This window comes from Capricornis sumatraensis, chromosome 23 (assembly GCF_032405125.1).
Source record: "Capricornis sumatraensis isolate serow.1 chromosome 23, serow.2, whole genome shotgun sequence".
NCBI lineage: Eukaryota > Metazoa > Chordata > Mammalia > Artiodactyla > Bovidae > Capricornis > Capricornis sumatraensis.
The window spans coordinates 34,284,802-34,304,422 of NC_091091.1; the positions used below are offsets into that span (position 1 = coordinate 34,284,802).

Sequence of the window (19,621 nt, forward strand, 5' to 3'; positions counted from 1 at the left end):
CCTGCATGCCTCAACAAAGATTCCACATGCCACAACAAAGACCCAAAGCAGCCAAATAAAGAACTTAATTTTTTTAAAAAATGACATGCTGGTATTTCACATGAAGTTCACCAAAGACACATAGTCCAGGTAAGCACATACAAAGCCAGCAGCAAGTCACCATGACCCCCTGCAGAATCAGGAAAGAATGTTACATACATTGCTAGCATCAGAAGAAAAAAGAAGTATTGATCTTTGCAGCTGAGCAGGCAGTCCTATCCTAGAAGCTGCTGCTGCTGCAGCTGCTAAGTCACTTCAGTCATGTTCGATTCTGTATGACCCCATAGATGGCAGCCCACCAGGCTCCCCTGTCCCTGGGATGCTCCAGGCAAGAACACTGGAGTGGGTTGCCATTTCCTTCTCCAATGCAGGAAAGTGAAAAGGGAAAGTGAAGTTGCTTAGTCGTGTCCGACTCTTAGTGACCCCATGGACTGCAGCTTACCAGGCTCCTTTGTCCATGGGATTTTCCAAGCAAGAGTACTGGAGTAGGGTGCCATTGCCTTCTCCGCATCCTAGAAGAGCCCTGGTTAATGTATAATGCAGAGGCTTACTGTACATTAGGGAAGGAGGGGAGGCCCAAACAAACACAGAGAGTTTATGTTTAATTTTTTCTTGCCCTGCCTAAAAATATAAATTTTATTTCATCAAATATGATATTAGCAGTGGATTTTTCATAGATGCCCTTTGCAGGCTGAATTAGTTCCATTGTAATCCTAGTCTAATTATCATTTTTCTCATAGCAAGGTTTTCGGTTTAGTTCAGTCGCTCAGTCATGTCCAACTCTTTGAGACCCCATGGACTGCATCAAGCCAGGCTTCCCTGTCCATCACTGTCTCCCGGAGTGTGCTCCAACTCATATCCATTGAGTCGGTGATGCCATCCAACCATTTCATCCTCTGTCATCCCCTTCTCCTCCCGACTTCAATCTTTCCAGCATCAGGGTCTTTTCCAGTGAGTCAGTTCTTCGCATCAGGTGGCCAGAGTATTGGAGTTTCAGCTTCAGTATCAGTCCTTCCAAGGAACATTCAGAACTGATTTCCTTTCGGATTGACTGATTGGAAGTCTGTCACTGTTTCCATTGTTTCTGCATCTATTTGCCATGAAGTGATGGGACCAGATGCCATGATCTTAGTTTTCTGAAGTTGAGTTTTAAGCCAACTTTTTCACTCTCCTCTTTCACTTTCATTGAGAGGCTCTTTAGTTCTTCTTTGTTTTCTGCCATAAGGGTGGTGTCATCTGCGTATCTGAGGTTATTGATATTTCTCCTGGCAATCTGGAGTCCAGCTTGTGCTTCATCCAGCCTGGCATTTCTCATGATATACTCTGCGTATAAGTTAAATAAGCAGGGTGACAACATACAGCCTTGATGTATTCCTTTCCTGATTTGGAACCAGTCTGTTGTTCCATGTCCAGTTCTAACTGTTGTTTCTTGATCTGCATAGAGATTTCTTAGTAGGCAGGTAGGGTGGTCTGGTATTCCCGTCTCTTTTAAGAGTTTTCCAGTTTGTTGTGATCCAGAGTCAAAGACTTTAGTGCAATCAAAAAAGCAGAAGTAGATGTTTTTCTGGAACTCTTTCACTTTTTCGATGATCCAGAGGATGTTGGCAATTTGATCTCTGGTTCCTCTGCCTTTTCTAAATCCAGCTTGAACATCTGGAAGTTCACAGTTCACATACTGTTGAACCCTGGCTTGGAGAATTTTAAACATTACTTTGCTAGCGTGTGAGATGAGTGCAATTGTGCAGTAGTTTGAGCTTTCTTTGACATTGCCTTTCTTTGGGATTGGAATGAAAACTGACCTTTTCCAGTCCTGTGGTCACTGCTGAGTTTTCCAAATTTGCTGGCATATTGAGTGCAGCACTTTCACAGCATCATCTTTTAGGATTTGAAATAGCTCAGCTGGAATTCCATCACCTCCAGCTTTGTTCGTAGTGATGCCTAAGGCCCACTTGACTTTGCATTCCAGGATGTCTGGCTCTAGGTGAGTGATCACACCATTGTGGTTATCTGGTTCATGAAGATGTTTTTTGTACAGTTCTTCTGTGTATTCTTGCCACCTCACCTTATTGTCTTCTGCTTCTGTTAGGTCCATACCATTTCTGTCCTTTATTGAGCCCATCCTTGCATGAAATGTTCCCTTAGTATCTCTAATTTTCTTGAAGAGATCTCTAGTCTTTCCCATTCTATTGTTTTCCTCTATTTCTTTGCATTGATCACTGAGGAAGGCTTTCTTATCTCTCCTTGCTCTTCTTTGGAATTCTGCATTCAAATGGGTATATCTTTCCTTTTCTCCTTTGCCTTTCACTTCTCTTCTTTTCTCAGCTATTTGTAAGACCTCGTCAGACAACCATTTTGCCTTTTTGCATTTCTTTTTCTTGGGGATGGTCTTGATCACTGCCTCCTGTACAGTGTCACAAACTTCCATCCATAGTTCTTCTGGCACTCTATCAGATCTAATCCCCTGAATCTATTTCTCACTTCCACTGTATAATCATAAAGGATTTGATTTAGATCATGCCTGAATGGTCTAGTGGTTTTCCCTACTTTCTTCAATTTAAGTCTGAATTTGGCATTAAGGAGTTCATGATCTGAGCCATAGTCAGCTCCCAGTCTTGTTTTTGTTGATTATATAGAGCTTCTCCATCTTTGGCTGCAAAGAATATAATCAATCTGATTTCTTTATTGACTCTCTGGTGATGTCCATGTGTAGACTCTTCTCTTGTGTTGTTGGAAGAGGGTGTTTGCTATAACCAGTGTGTTCTCTTGGCAAAACTCTATTAGCTTTTGCCCTGATTCATTTTGTACTCCAAGGCCAAATTTGCCTGTTAGTCCAGATGTTTCTTGACTTCCTACTTTTGCATTCCACTACCCTATAATGAAAAGGACATCTTCTTTGTGTGTTAGCCCTAGAAGGTCTTGTAGGTCTTCATAGAACCATTTAACTTCAGCCTCTTCAGCATTACTGGTTGGAGCATAGGCTTGGATTACCATGATATTGAATGATTTGCCTTAGAAAGGAACAGAGATCATTCTGTCATTTTTGAGATTGCATCCAAGGACTGCATTTTGTACTCTTTTGTTGATTATGAGAGCTACTCCATTTTTTCTAAGGGATTCTTACCTCCATCATAGTTTGGCCTCAGGTCAAACAACAGGGAGGGAACACAGCCCCACCCATCAACAGAAAATTGGATTAAAGATTTACTGAGCATGGCCCTGCCCATCAGAATAAGACCCAGTTTCCCCCTCAGTCAGTCTCTTCCATTAGGAAGCTTCCATAAGCCTCTTATCCTTCTCCATCAGAGGACAGACAGAATGAAAACCACAATCACAGAAAAGTAATCAAACTGATCACATGGACCACAGCCTTGTCTAACTCAGTGAAACTATGAGCCATGCCATGTAGGGCCACCCAAGATAGACAGGTCACGGTGGAGAGTTCTGACAAAACGTGGGCCACTGGAGAAGGGAATGGCAAACCACTTCAGTATTCTTGCCTTGAGAACTCCATGAATAGTATGAAAAGGCAAAAAGATAAGACACTGAAAGATGAACTCCCCAGGTTGGCAGGTGCCCGATATGCTACTTGAGATCAGTGGAGAAATAACTCCAGAATGAAGAGACGGAGCCAAAGCAAAAACAACACCCAGTTGTGGATGTGACTGGTGAAGGAAGTAAAGTCCGATGCTGTAAAGAGCAATATTGCATAGGAACCTAGAATGTTCAGGATATGAATCAAGGTCAATTGGAAGTGGTCAAACAGGAGATGGCAAGAGTGAACACTGACATTTTAAGAATCACCGAACTAAAATGGACTGGAGTGGGTGAATTTAACTCAGCAGGGTATTGGGTTTTGTCAAATGCTTTTTTGCACCAACTGAGTTTATCACATAGGTTTTGTCCTTTATTCTGTTAATATGATGGATTATATAGATTGATTTTTGGATGTTAAATTGACCTTGTGTTCATGGGATCAATCATACTTGGTCATGGTGTATAATCTTATTTATAGATTGCAGAATTGGCTTCTAAGATTTCATCAAGGATTTTTCCATCTATATTCATGAAGGATATTGATCTGTAGCTTACAGCAAAATATTTATTGAGCAACTTACAAGCCAGGCATTGTTCTAGGTATTGGGGATTCTGCAATTTTTTAGAAGAGATTTTATTTTCAGAATATATATATATATATATGATAAATATGTGTGTATGTATATATATATGATGAAATATATATTTTCTCTCATGGAATTTACATTCAGGTGGGTGACTAGCAAGGCAGCTTCCCACTCAATCTGATGTGTTTTTCCTCTACTCTCTCAACAATGTCCCAGGTTCCAGCTTCAGTGCCTGTGTGGCTGACTCTTAGAAAACTGGATGGTCAGTGTCTGGAGATTGGAAGGGGCCTACTTTCCATTTTAAGTTACTATTCCTTTTCCCCCCTTTAATGGAAATGTTAATTGAATGATAACATCCATATCGAGAAGTGCACACACTTTTGTACCCTTTTGTGTCTAGGTTCTTTCACTCAGTATTATCTGTTCGAGATACATCCACATGGCTCTGTGTTGTCATAGTTTATTCATCTCATTATTGTAGGCATGTCTTTTAATGCACTGTATTCATCACATCACAGATCATGTATTTTTTCTTTTTACAAATTGAAGGCTAGTGACAAACCCTATGTTGTCAGATGATGGTTAGAATTTTTTAGCAGGTTTTTAAATTACATATTAATTTATTTGGCGGTGCCAAGCGTTAGTTGCAGCGTGTGGGATCTTTAGTCTTCACTGTGGCGTGCAGGATCTTCTGTTGTGGTATGTGGCATCTACTTCCCTGACCAGGGATCAGACCCAGGCCCCCAGCATTTGGGAGAGTCTTAGCCATTAGACCACCAGAGAAGTCAGCACTAAAGTACTTTTTAATAAAGGTACACCTACTTTTTTTTTTTTTAAGAAATAATGCTGTTGCACACAGTAGACTACAGTATAGTGTAAACATAACTTTTATATACACTGGGAAACCAAAAAAAAATCATCTGACTCACTTTATTATAATATTTGCTTGATTGCAGTGGTCTGAACCCACATCTCCATGTCTGTAGTGTTGCACTATATGAATATTCCACAGTTAATCCATTCCACTGTAAATGGACATTTGGATTACTCCCTGTTTGGGGCTGTTACTAAATAGTAACACTGTGCACGTGCGTGGCTCTGTCCTTAGATAAACATCTGCTCTCCTTTGGGCTGGATACCCAGGAGGGGAATGGGTCTCTCAAAGGATATGTTTAAGTTCAGTTTTAGTAGATTCTGCCAGTTTCCACAGAGGGATGTACAAAGTGGGCTCCCCCAGCAACAAATAGTAACTCCAGGTGCTGAACGCCCTGTAGTACTCTAACGTATAGTCACCAACACCCTGGAACACTTGCAAGGAGCGTACTGGTATCGCATGATGATTGCAGTTGGCATTTCTGTAGCATCTAATGAAATTAAGCAGGAGATCCTACTCATTTTAAATATGGCAGTTAAACAGAACAATCTGTCCACCCCAGGTCTTTTTTTTTTCCAACAGACTTTGCAGCTTTCTTAGGCATCCCTTTTATGCTAGTAGTAAAATCAAGAGGTCATTACTGTCTTGACATCTTCGACAGCCCCTGACTGGCTTTATATTTCCCCAGTAAGAAGAAGAAAAATGACTCAGGGAAATCAGTCAACATCCCCCGGGACCGAGTGCCTACGTATCAGTATAACATGAATTTTGAGAAGGTGGGCAAATGCATCATCATAAACAACAAGAACTTCGACAGAAGAACAGGTGGGTGCTGGGGCATGGGCTCAGCTCTTCTGTTCCCTTCCAGTTCCTTCAGCTTCGTTCAGACTGGTATCAGACATTCGTCAGAAGACCGCTGTGTCTATCTGCTATGGTAGACAGCTCCTCCGCAGGTGGTGTCACATGTCCAGGAGAGAGGGCTGAGGGGAAACTGGGAACTTTCAGTTTGAGATTCCCATCATGTGGATTAGCAGATGTGGGACTTGGACCAAAGGACTCAGAGGATGAAGGTGGGGGCGGGCTGTTTGGCTTTGGCTGAGCCAGGTGATGGGGCTTGCCAGGTGGTGCTAGTGGTAAAGAATCTGCCTGCCAGTGCAGGAGCCACAGGAGATGCAGGTTTGATCCCTGGGTGGGGAAGATCCCCTGGAGGAGGAAATGGCAATCCACCCCAGTATTCTTGCCTGGAGAGTCCCCATGCACAGAGGAGCCTGGTGGGCTGCAGACCATGGGGTAGCAAAGAGTCAGACATGACTGAGCATGGGTACAAGCCACGTGAAGGGGCTTACCTTTCGGTGGCGGGGTGGGGGGGGCTTCCCCTTCTGTGCATGTGGCGCCCATCGGTGAACTCGGCGCTCGATTCCCACAGGAATGGGTGTCCGCAACGGCACAGACAAAGACGCAGAGGCTCTTTTCAAATGCTTCCGGAGCCTGGGTTTCGATGTGGCTGTCTATAATGACTGCTCTTGTGCCAAGATGCAAGATCTGCTGAAAAAAGGTACACTCCTGCCCCTCCTCCTTCAGTCATCTTCCTGCGCCCCAGTGGAGCCGGGCCCCACCTGGTCTGAGAAGCTGCCTTCACATGACGGGGGGGAGGGATCTCAGCATGGGAGGCCTTTCCTTCCTCCAGGTGACTGCACACCTGTCTCCACAACACCTGTCTCTCTTGGTAAACTTAGATTTCCCCCTCAAAGGAGGAAAGCAGCTTGCCTCACAGCAATAGGTTCTGTAGCTACAGAACAGTCTCAATTTCAAAAGGCTAATAAAGTAGCAAATCTTACCTTTCTGTCCAGAACAGAGTTCAAGTATAAATTTTCACTGGTGGCAGATAGAGAATAATCATCCCCATACACTTCAGAACTATCTTACTTCTTACACAACATGTTCACAGATTTGTTTCTTTAGATCTTTAATGGAACCCCTGCCGTGTTGGCCAACAACATCATCACGCCCATTTCATAAATGTAGGCACAGAGCTTTAGAGAGAGAATAAGGGTCATACTGAAGGCAGTTAGGAGGAGCAGAACCAAAACCCAAGCATTAACTAGTTCCAGAACAATTACGTTTTCTATTACCCCACACCCATCTAGTGGAAGCTACCTATGGTATTCTCACATTTAGGGCAAATAATTGAAAGTAACACTCTCCCAACCTGTTAGACAGTGACCCATGGGCAGAGGGTAGACAGTTTCAACCACTGCTGCTTTTCTTAGATGTGCAGCTAAACAAGAAAAAGATCCCTCCCCCCACCTTATAACACTCTCTCTTAAGTACCCGTCTCTTACATTTTTAAAAACCAGGCATCTTTTCCTTACTTCTTCAAACAAGGATCTTAAGAGCCAACCTTCTGTACCCTAGTAGGTCACATGGTAGAGCAGACTGGAAGTCAAGAGTACACGTTTGGGGTCTAGTCCAAGTTTGAGCAGTCCAAGGGTGAGCAAGGCAGGGTGTCTGTGCCCTCCTGGTTTTTTGCTTTCCTGAAATGTGGATCATGATACTACAGCAAGTCCTGCTTCTTGGGGTTGCAATTAGCATTAGCTGAGGGAAAGCTTGTGAGCATGATTTGAGAAGGGTAATGCCCTATACAGATGTAAGGACTTGTCCCAATGGTAGTTTCTGTTCTTATGAAAAGTGAGTTATTCTGGGAGTTCCCTGGAGGTCAGGTGGCTAAGACTGCATGTTCCCAATGCAGGGGGCCCAGGTTCGATCCCTGGTCAGGGAATTATTTCCCACATGCCACAACTAAGACTTCTTATGCCACAACTAAAAAGTTCCCACATTCCACAAGGAAGATTGAAGCTCCACATGCTGCTACTAGGATTCCACACAGCCAAATAAGTAAATAAAAATAAATATTTTTTAAAAAGCAGATTATACCACCTAAGCCCAGGTCATGTCAGGATCACAGAATTCTCATTTATCGTCCTATCAAAATAGCAACGTGGTGATTTTTCTTGACAGGGCAAAGTTCTAGGACGTCTCTGAGATGCCATTTTTTATCAGTGAAATAAAAATAAATGAGGCCTACTTCAAGGGGCTCTTGTAGAGATTAAGTAAGGTAACTCGGGCAAAGTACCTAGATCACTGCTGCAGTAGGTGTTCAGGAAATTCTTTTACTACTATTATTTTTTTGGCCACATCACAGCTTGTGGAATTTTAGCTCCCCAACCAGGAATCAAACCCAGGCCCTCAGCAGTGACAGCATGGAGTCCTAACCACTTGACTGCCAGGGAATTAAGAAATTTTAAATCTTACTCTTCTCTCATCACTGATGAAGAGAAGAGAAGAAGAAAGGTTATAGTACATAGTTCTAGGTAGCTAGTTAGTTAGAACCGTGGAATCTTAGATGAGATCAAGCTAAGCCAACTTACTGGGGGTTCCCAGGTGGCGCTAGTGGTAAAGAACCCGCCTGCCAATGCAGGAGAGAGGCAAGAGATCCACTTTTGATCCTGGTCGGGAAGATCCCCTGGAGGAGGGCATGGCAACCCACCTCAGTATTCTTGCCTGAAGAATCCCGTGGACAGAGGAACCTGGTGGGCTACAGTTCATGGGATCTCAAAGAGTGGGACACGGCTGAGCAACTAACACTTTCTTTCTTTCTTTTCTTTTCAGTAAAAGTAATATATTCACCTTGTTTGGCAACCTCCACCACCCACCTCCAGAGGAACTCTTTTCATTTTGCACAACTGAAACTCCGTCCCCATTAAACCCTAGGGCCCCATTTCCCATCCCCTCAACCCCTGGTAACCACCATCCTGCTTTCTGCCTTGGTGAACCTGATTACCCTAGGAACCTCATATATGTGAAATCATAGAGCATCTTTGCTTTAGTCAGTGTCCTGTTTCACTTAGCGTGTTTTATTTTCTTTAACAAATACTTGCTTGATACTCATGTGGTCTGCTTTGCAAATATCAACCCATTTAATGGGTAGTTCCATTTTACAGACAAGAAAACCAAGACACAAAATGGTTAAGCAGCTTGCCCAGTGTCACAGACCTAACCAAGGCCCCGGCCTTTAGCAGCCCAATATGCTGTCCCAGGAGCTGCCTGAAGCCTGCTTGCCTATGGGATTCTCTTCCACGTGAGGCAGCCTCGTTCTGGTTTCAGACTCAGTGGGAATTCTAGAATTCTCCCTCTAACCTCTCCTCAGTGTCATACAGGGGAGCTCCTCCACCCTCTGCCTGTCCCTCTTCATCAGTGGCAGCTGCCAGACTGGAAGGGAATAGTACCTCTGAGGTCCCACACCCAGGAGTCATATTTTAACTTTTCAATGTTTCGATGGCTTGCAGCTTCTGAAGAAGACCACAGAAATTCAGCCTGCTTCGCCTGCATCTTATTAAGCCACGGAGAAGAAAATTTAATTTATGGAACAGATGGCAAGACAGCAATAAAGGACTTGACAGCCCATTTTAGGGGGGATCGATGCAAAACCCTGTTAGAGAAGCCCAAACTCTTCTTCATTCAGGTAATCCCTTTTCATAGTCTATAGAGAGACTTCCCTGGTAGTCCAGTGGCTAAGACTCTGCACTCCCAATGCCAGGGGCCCAGGTTCAATCCCTGGTCAGGGAACTGGATCCCACATGTCATAACTAAGTGCAACTAAGCTGCAACTAAGACCCAGCACAGACAAATAAATTAATTTTCTGTAAGTATGAAAATAATTTTAAAAAACGAAGTCAATAGAAATGAAAAAAGATTACAGAGTGACTTGGCTTGTATCATTTTTTACAAATCTACATGCTGTTTCCATTGGGGTATGCAAATTTAGGTTGTATTTTTCTACCTCTAATGCTTGGCATCTATATTTGCATTGGATCACAAATTATCTGAGTTTAAGACATTATAGTCTTTTTATTTGCTCTGCTTGCTAATTCAACACATCTTCAGATTATCCTGGACATCGTTGTGTTGTTGGTACATGCCAAGCACAGTTCTGGGACTGCAGTGGGATACAGCTGTAACACACGTGTTCCTATTCTCAGCTTCATGCAGCCATCTCTGCTTTGATTTTAGGCTTGCCGGGGGACAGAGCTCGATGACGGGATCCAGGCTGACTCAGGACCTATCAATGACACTGATGCTAATCCCCGATATAAGATCCCAGTTGAAGCTGACTTTCTCTTTGCCTATTCCACAGTTCCAGGTATCAAGTCCCTTGGCTGCTAACCACACTGTGCATCCCACCTTTGAAATGGAGACTTGGAGCTGTGTTAGTTTCCTATTGCTGCAGTGATAAATTGCAGCAAGCATGGTGGCTGAACACACACAAATGTATTTTCTTACAGTCCCGCAGGTCAGAATTCCAGAATGGACAGCAGTTCCTTCTAGAGACGGTAGGGGGCGCAAATCCACAGCCTTACTTTCAGCAGTTTAGAACTGCCTGCATTCCTTGGCCTGTGGCCCCCTTCCTCCAGCTTCAAAGCTGGCAGCCTCATACCTGACCCTCCTTCCATCCTTACGTTGTTCTTTCTGACCCTCTTGTAAGGGCTCCTGTGGTTAGATTAGTCCCGTCTGGATCATCCCAGGATAATTTCTCCATCTTGTTTCCTTGACCTCAGCCCCATCTGTGAAGCGCTCTAGGGCAGCAGTTCCCACCTTTTTGGCACCAGGGACATGATTCATGGAAAATAGGTTTTCCATGGACCAGGGTGGGGGTGGATGGTTTCCAGATGATTCAAGTGCATTGCATGTATTGTCCACTTAATTTCTATTATTGTTACATCAGCTCCACCTCAGGTCATCAGGCATTAGATCCTGAGGACCCCTGCTTTATGGCGTGAGCATTTCTGAGGGCCACTGTTCTGCTTACCATGGTGATATAGTCCCTTTTCCCTCCAAAAGAAAGCTGAATTCTCTCATTTATGATTATTATTATTATTGGTAATTATAAGAACAAGCATGTCTATGGTACCTATTTACTGAGTATTCTTCGTGTCTTTTACCCTGAAATAATTGTGTAGTAGTTAGGAAAGTTGTTACTTCTGTCCTAATTTTACAGATAGAAAAAAAAATTGAGCTTGAGTAAGTTTAAGTGACCTGCCCAAGGTCATACAGAGATTTTCATACATTATAGAGTTATATAGCTCAGACCAGGATTCCTTTAAACAAGCCTGTAAACAAGCACCAGAAATGCCAGCAGCAAGCAAGCCTCCCTCTTGTTTGGGTTTGCCTGAGCAAGTTCAGTGAACTCCATTGTTTGGGGTAAAAACCATCACTCAGACTTCTCCCAGCTATGATAGTAGTTTGCCAAATGCTTGGTATAGAAGCATTGGTTACAGTGAGTTGGCTGTTGTGTTTGGAAAACCAGCTCTGGCAAGATGTACAGATGGGATTTTGTGAGAATGAAAACTTCCCAGTTTTAAGAATCCTGTAAAAAAGAAATTTGGTTCGTGCCCTTGAGAGGAAGGCAGAGTCATAGGAGCATATAGTTGTGTAATCCAACCTGTCAGTCGAGTTGGAGGGGCCCTAAGCCAGGTCTGGCAGAACTGAAGGAAGAAGGGTGAACTCTAAGGGTGAGTTCTAGGGAGAGAGAGGCTTCCGAAGAAAGAACTTCTATAACCAAGTCTTTGAAAATCAAATAACAGGAGGAAGGTTGAAGTGGCTTATCAGACAGAGTGCCAGGGGCAGGTGGCTCAGTGCATTGGTAAAACTCAAGAGCTGGACCACAGGGTGTGTTAGTCTTTTCAGGCAGCTCTAACGTAAGTCCACAGGCTAGGGAGCAGAAGTTCATTTTTCACAGTTCTGGAGGTTGAGATCAAGGTGCCAGGCATTGTAGGTTCTGAAGAGAGCTGCTACCCTAGCTTGTAGACCACTGCCTCTTCACTGACGTGGCCCATGGAGGGGAGAGGCCGTAGCCCAGGGTATGACTGGGCATGTTGTTGTTCATTAGCCAAGTTGTGTCCAACTGTTCACGACCCCATGGACTGCAGGACTGGGCATGAAGAAGGTTCAAACCTAGACAGGGAAATGGGGACCCAGTTGTGGTAGGCCCTGCAGGATGTGCTAAGCAGCCTAAATTTCACCCTCATATAGAAGGAACCATTTTAGGTGAGAGAGGGATGTCAACTTAAAAAATATTCACAACCTAAAACTTGAGAGTTATGTTTTATTACATGGAAATTTTTAGGACTTAAGCCTGGGAGATAGCATCTCAAGTAACCTTGGGAGAACTCCAAGGAGACAAGGGAAGGAGCCAGGTTATATAGAAGTTTTGCAACGAAAGGGTGGGTAGTTTGAACATCAAAAGGCTATTGTTAATGAAAGAAAACCAGATAACCCAAATTAATGTAATGCCTCTCTATGTATGGGAAGTTGCAAGAGTCTGAACTGCCTGAAATCACTGCTTTCATATGCATCAGCTACTGGGGCCAGTATCCTGTGTGTTTCACAACCCGAGCTCCCTTGAGGCTCACCATCGGGAGTGGCTGCAGTCTGATGGCTGCTAGATCACAGGTATTCTTCTCCTTCCTGAGTTCCTTTGGGCTCACCAGCTCACACTGGAGAGCTGCAGTCACTGATGACTGTGACATCCTCGTTTACTGAGCAGGAAATATTCCATTTCTCGGGGACAACATGAGATTTGTGTTTTAGAATGATTCCCTGTAGTACAGAGTTTGGAGGACACATATCCAGTATGGGTAAGTGGGGACTGCTGTCATTTCAGGAGAGCACATGTGAAGGCCCCAGTCACAGACAGCTCCTTCTGGGTAGTGAGCAAAGCAGCAGCCAGGTCAGCTGACTTCATCTCCTTTCTCTTCTCCCATTGAAGGCTATTATTCATGGAGGAACCCAGGGAGTGGCTCCTGGTTCGTGCAGGCCCTCTGTTCCATCCTGAATGAGCATGGGAAGAGCCTGGAAATCTTGCAGATCCTCACCCGGGTGAATGACAGGGTGGCCAGGCACTTTGAATCCCAGTCTGATGACCCACGCTTCCACGAGAAGAAGCAGATTCCATGTGTGGTCTCCATGCTCACCAAGGAACTCTACTTCTGAAGATAATTCATTCCAGGGGTGCATTCCAGCTGAGAAGCTACGGATCATTTGTTGATGAATCAGAAATTTTTTTTGTAATGCTCTTAAAAGATCCAGAAATTCTAAAAGATTTTAATTTCAGGAAAATTATTGATTCAACGGGAAAGAAACTTTCTGGTGCTGTCTTATGGTCTCTGACTTTTCAGAGACTTTTTTTTTACATTGTTATCCATTTGATGACTTTTTCTCTTAAGATTCATTTTGTTTGTCTTTCTCCTTGTTGTTGCACTTAGTACATACAACAAAAATGACCTCTGCAGATGACTTTTGACTGTGTCCACCATGACTGGTGGTGACTTTGGTAGACTGTCAGAGTCATATTCGTACCTGGCAAAGAGAGTCCTTGACAAAAAACAGCCAAAGGGGTATTCATTCACCTGTATTGCAGAAAGTGGAATATCAAATGCGGTTTGAGTGAATTTTTCATTGACTTAGGGAAGATTCTTGTGCAAAAATTCCCAGATATGTTAAGAGAGGGGAAAAAAATGAAATGATTCTAGTATGTAGCAGTCAGGATCCAGTCAAGAAAACGGAAATCATTCTAGGTATTTCAGTAGAGGGAATTTAATGGAGGAAATTGACATACATAGATGATGAAAGATAAGATAAATGAAAGGAAGCTGTAACCTGGGTGGCACTAGTGATGAAGAACCTGCCTGCCAATGCAGGAGAGGTAAGAGACTCAGGTTCAATCCCTGGGTCAAGAAGATTCCCCTAGAGGAGGGCATGGCAACCAACTCCAGTATTCTTGCCTGGAGAATCCCATGGACAGAGGAGCCTGGTGGGCTACAGTCCATAGAGTCACAGAGTCGGACACGACAGAGATGACTTAACGTGCACGTGCGTTGTCACATAGGGTTATGAGGAGGTATGGCTCCTTAAGTCTGGAAACTGGGATCGTGCACAGGAGCTGGAACCATGGTGGGGCTGCCTGGGGGGAGCTGGACCACCTGGGAGTTGTAGGAAATGAAGCAATGGCAGGGACAAAGCCGCTGCCCGAGATGAAGCAACACCAGATGAGCCAGACCTGGAAAAATTCCTGATTTTTTCCACCTCTGCTCCTGCCCTGTAGTCTTCCTTCAACACCTTACCCTTCCAGCTCTACCTGGAAGCCATCTGGCAACAGTCCTTGGGAGTATGATTTCCTGCAATACAGAGCCTAGCCAGGCATAGTGAGGCAGAGAAGGAACGAGAAATGGTTACAGGCCTGGCTCACAATGTGAACAGAAGGAATTCTTTTCCCTGTGTTCAGCGATTCATCCATTCAGTCATTTATTCAGTGAGTTGTCAGACAATCTGTGTATTACCTGCTATGTGCAAAATCATCTGTTTTAGCTTAATAATCTACCTGGAACTTTTTAGGTTATCCCAAGCCTTATTCTGAGTAAACTTTTGTTACCTCTAATTCTCTAAATGGAGAAAAGTTTATGGTGAAAATGTTTGCCCTGTGTTTTCAAGGTGGTATTCTCTTTTGAATTCTTGATAAATTACTGTTTTATTTTGCCTAGTAACTTGTTAACAAGTGTTTATATTTATTGATTAAAATGTGGTTGTTTAATTCCTAATCTGCTCAGTTTGCTTTCCTTTTGAAGTTTTTTTTTTTAATGGCAGTTGGAAAATGAGAAAACAGGATAAGAACTGACCCTATGACTTGACCTCAACACAAAATGTAATTCATGATTTCTTTTGAAGCTAGGACACTAATAAAACAACAAGTAAATAATCACTTAGGAAGCTGAAAATTTTCGCATAAACAGCCAATGAACCTGTAAAGCTATTTGTGATGGACTGGCATTTATTAATCTGGCAACAAAATCAGATCATGTAAAAGTATCTTCTTTCAATGAAAGAACTAATTTAAGGCCAGTTTCTTAGACCTGTCCCTGGTTTCCTGCCATCTAAAATTTACCAAATGTTCAAAACATAAGTGGTGATCATGAATCAAGAAAATCAACAACCATCTACCCCACTGTTCTCAGAATTCACTGCCTGCTCTTTGGGAAATAGGCCATCCTATTAAAGTTCCCTATCTTAGAATATGCCCAAGTGCATTGTAATTTGAAGTAAAAATCATAGCACTCTAGTTATTTGCCTTGTAATATTCATTAAATAGGCAGACGTGATCAGCATTAATGTCAGCATTAATTTTTTTTTTTAGTTCTCTGAGCAATCATAGGTATTAAGTTTATAAATTATGAATATTACCTCATGCTCCTTAGTCCCAAGATATAAATCACTGTTAGAAAATAGCCTTTGTCTTGGAGTACATCATGGGGCAGATGCTCTCATTTACCAAGATCAGAAATCCTATCCCAAGTTGTTTATGTATTCATACCCATCTCCATTCTTAAACTTTTTGATTTCTTTATAATCTGAAATTCTGATGAAAAAGTACTCTAAAGGAGAACTCAATCCTGGTAAATACACATTCCTGGTTATTGTTACTTAGAGTCCAAGCTTCCTCCTTGCAAAAATACCAAGCAGCACGCTGACGTCTATGAGGAAGATGCTTCCCTTGGCATCATGGGCTCAAGTCTGGGTTTCTATTTGCTTTTTCTCAAAATGCCACTGGCCTATTTTAAGTACCAGCTTTAGGCTCTGCCCTGAGCTTTTTCCTCTGAGCAAACTTCCATAAACCATCATAAGCTGATTATATTTGTAAATTGCCCAAAATAGGTCTCTCTACTAGGATGCGGTGTATTCAGCATGGTTTAAGACCTCAAAGAAACCAAGAAAGAAGATAATGTTCACTGAAAGGACATGGACACTGGTTGACAAATCCTTTCTCTTGTCCAGCCTTGCAGTGCATCACCCGAAATCTTTGGTCTAGATACTCTGGGCACCAAGGATTGCCTCTTGACTTCCTAGGAGCACACCCTTCTATCTGGCTTTCCATCTGGCAGGTTCTTTTCCATCAGATGTCTGGAGAGGTGAGAAGCTGTGGTGGTCACCAATTTAAAGCAGCAGCAATACATCTGTATCTTTAGGCAGGGACACAAAGAACAGTAGCCCCAGGTAGCACGCATTTCTGAAGGAAAGTTATCCTTCAGAGTTCTGCAAAGAACTTCAGATTTCTTTGCAAAAATGTGCAAGGTCAGAAGGTTCTTTTACACTGTTTTGCCTTATAAATGTTTTTGCCTTGTAAATACGATGTTTGTGCCCCACAACATCCACATCCCCTGGGGGCTTGTCAGAAATGCAGAATCCCAGGCCCTGCCCCAGACATGTTCAACAAGAACCTGCATTTTAACCAGAGCCTCAGGGGTCCACATGCATGTGACAGTTTGAGAAGCTCAGTTTTGATGGCAGGACCACTTGTTTATACCTTCCCCTGTGCACTGAAGCTGGAGTTTCATAATATTTTTCTGTCTTTTGGTCACTAAGTCGTGTCCAACTCTTTGTGACCCCATGGACTGCAGCACACCAGGCTACTCTGTCCTCCACTGTCTCCCAGAGTTTGCTCATATTCACGTCCATTGAGTCGGTGATGCTATATAACCGCCTCATCCTCGGCTGCTTGCTTCTCCTTTTGCCTTCAGTCTTTCGCAGCATCAGGGAATTTTCCAATGAGTTGGCTCTTTGCATCAGGTGGCCAAAGTATTGGAACTTCAGCTTCAGCATCAGTCTTTCCAGTGAACATTAAGGGTTGATTTCAGGGAATGGCTGCTCTCTCCAGTATTCTGGCCTGGAGAACTCCATGGGGTCACAAAGAGTCAGACATGACTGAGCCACTTCCACTTTCATGTTCCCTTTAGCATTGACTGATTTGATCTCCTTCCTATCCAAGGGACTCTCAAGAGTCTTCTCCAGCACCACAATTTGAAAGCATCAATTCTGCAGTGCTCTGCTTTCTTCATAGTCCAGCTCTTACATCCATACATGACTGCTGGAAAAAGCATAGCTTTGAGTATACAGACATTTGTCAGGAAAGTGATGTCTTTACTTTTTAATATGCTGTCTAGGTTTGTCATAGCTTTCCTTCCAAAGAGCAAGCGTATTTTAATGTCATGGCTCGGGGATGATTTCTTTTAGGATTGACTGGTTTGGTCTCCTTCCAAGGGACTCCCAAGAGTCTTCTCTAGCACCATATACCTAAAAAGAATACATGAAAGAGCATAACATGTTTTGTAGCTTTCACAGAAGACATGTTTCAAGCATGTCTTAATCTTCGGCAAAATCTTTTTGTAAAATTATACGATGCCGTTAATCTCCATGGTATACTTTCTATGCCCATCTCCATTTTAAGTGAGCCTTCTGCTGAATGATACAATAAGATTGTTTACATGTTCTCAAAGTGTTTGAGAATGTGAATTGCAGGCTTTAAAATGTCTCATAGACTGAATGGGATTAAGGGAGCCATTCTTTGCATGGTTTTGTCACAGGCACAAGTTGTGCACTGAAACCACAGATCCTTTCTCTTCCCACCTGTCCTCCCAGTTGAGAGAATAATTGCCTCTTCCTGCCAGTGTGCCCTCTGGTCATAGATCACCCTTGATAGATTTCAGTGCTTTGCTTTGGATCAGATGGTAAATAATTCTGATTCATAAATCATTAGCACAGACACACCAAGCACACATTTGGAAGGTCCCAGCCAGCACCACAGTATTGGTGTGGATATGGAAACACCATTAGCTTGCAAGTTCATGCTTGACCAACCGTCTAAAAGCACACTATCAACACCTGAAAAGCCAAAAGCCAGATATGATAAGTTGACTTTAGCATGAACTTTGGTTTATATAAATATTAATGACACTACAATTTTCTAATAAGTTTGTTTTAAGCATTTAAAGCCAAACTGTGTCAAAGGATTTATGTTTGGAAGGCACTTGGGCTTATAAAAGCAGGAATACAAGCCAGGCATTTCTTGATTTCTTTGATGGCCAGATCCAGGTAGATGGCATGAGGTTCAGAAAGAATTTGGGAGAAAGGGAGGTAGAAACAGTCTGATAGGTTTGGTCTAAATTGCTAGTTCCAGGGAGTTGCCAGCTGGCCTAGTGGTTTGCAACTCCATGCTTTCACTGCTGTGGCCTTAAGGTCAGTCCCTGGTGGGGGAACTGAGATCCCACAAGCTGTGCAGCACAGCCAAAGAGTAAAAATGAAAATAAGTTATTAGTTCCAGCTTCAGTTGTTTGAGGCATATCTCAGTCCTCACAACATCAAATTCTTTCTTATGAGCCAGCAGTAGCAGAGGTGCCTATAACCATCAATATTTAGAAACGGCTCTGGATGCTTCCCTGGTAGTCCAGTGGTTGAGAATTTGCCTTGCAATGCAAGGGACACCAGATCCATCCCTGGTCCAGGAGGACCCCACATGCCACAGAGCATGTGCCACAGCTACCAAGCCCACATTCTCCAGCTACTGAAACCCACATGCCTAGAGTCTGTGCTCTGAAACAAGAGAAGCCACCACAGTGAGAAGTCCGTGCACCCGCAGCTAGAGTTGCATTCCAGAGAAAACTTGTGTGCAGCAACAAAGACCCACCACAGCACACACACACACACACACACACACACACACACACAAAGTAGGTAAATAACTAACTAAATAAATAATAAATGGATCTTTGAAATAAAGAAAGAAACTTGGCTCTGAGTCCCATTAAAAGATAAACTGAGGCAAACCAAAATTTTAGGAATTTATTTAAGCCAAAGGGGAAGTGGTTAGAAGTGCTCCTTAAAGGGAGCTGGGGAAAATCTTTTACAGGGAAAAAGTGGAAGCAAAGTAAGGAAATTATTGATTGTAGCTTAAACCCAGGTTGGCGGTGATTGGTTGCCCTTAGCTTTCTCTTTCCTGAACTTGAGATGCTTATAGGCTTAGATTTTGATTCACTTATGTTGGTGCAGCAGCTCACTCAGTCGCTCAGTCGTGTCTGACTCTCTGCGTGACCCCATGGACTGCAGCACTCCAGGCTTCCCTGTGCTTCACTATCTCCCAGAGTTTGCTCAAACTCATGTCCGTTGAATTGGTGACACCATCCAACCATCTCATCCTCTGTGATCCCCTTCTCCTCCTGCCCTCAATCTTTCCCAGCATCAGGGTCTTTTCCAATGAGTCTGCTCTTTGTATCAGGTGGCCAATGTATTGGAGCTTCAGCTTCAGCATCAGTCTTTCCAATGAATATTCAGGGTTGATTTCCTTTAGGATTGACTGGTTTGATCTCCTTGCTGTCCAAGATAACTCTCAAGAGTCTTCTCCAGCACCACGGTTCAAAAGCATCAATTCTTCGGTGCTCAGCCTTCTTTATGGTCCAACTCTCATATCCATACATGACTACTGGAAAAACCATAGCTTTGGTTTCATGAATCATTGTTGGCAAAGTGATGTCTCTGATTTTTAATGTGCTCTCTAGATTTTTCTGAGGTCTCCCAAGTACAGGCATTACACCAAACATTGATTTATGCAGCAAACATTTAAAGAGCACTGCTAAATCCCAGATGTTTTATTAGGGGTGCAGCTAAAAAGATGGCCAAGAAATGATACTTACCCCAGAGGAGGCAA

At 43.2% G+C, this 19,621-nt stretch overlaps 1 protein-coding gene and 1 non-coding gene across 2 annotated transcripts in view; both read left to right on the top strand.

Annotated features, from left to right (window-relative positions):
* Positions 1-14,481, top strand: part of CASP7 (caspase 7) — a 41,834-nt gene extending 27,353 nt beyond the window's left edge. The window contains exons 3-7 of the mRNA XM_068961461.1: positions 5,723-5,859; positions 6,461-6,589; positions 9,381-9,556; positions 10,105-10,234; positions 12,860-14,481. Of these exons, the coding sequence (XP_068817562.1) occupies positions 5,723-5,859; positions 6,461-6,589; positions 9,381-9,556; positions 10,105-10,234; positions 12,860-13,083 (796 nt within the window). The 3' untranslated portion in view covers positions 13,084-14,481. The remainder of the gene's footprint in view (positions 1-5,722; positions 5,860-6,460; positions 6,590-9,380; positions 9,557-10,104; positions 10,235-12,859) is intronic.
* Positions 9,588-9,660, top strand: TRNAG-CCC (transfer RNA glycine (anticodon CCC)). The gene has a single exon. It is a non-coding gene; the product is annotated as a tRNA-Gly (tRNA).
* Positions 14,482-19,621: the final 5,140 nt, after the last annotated feature.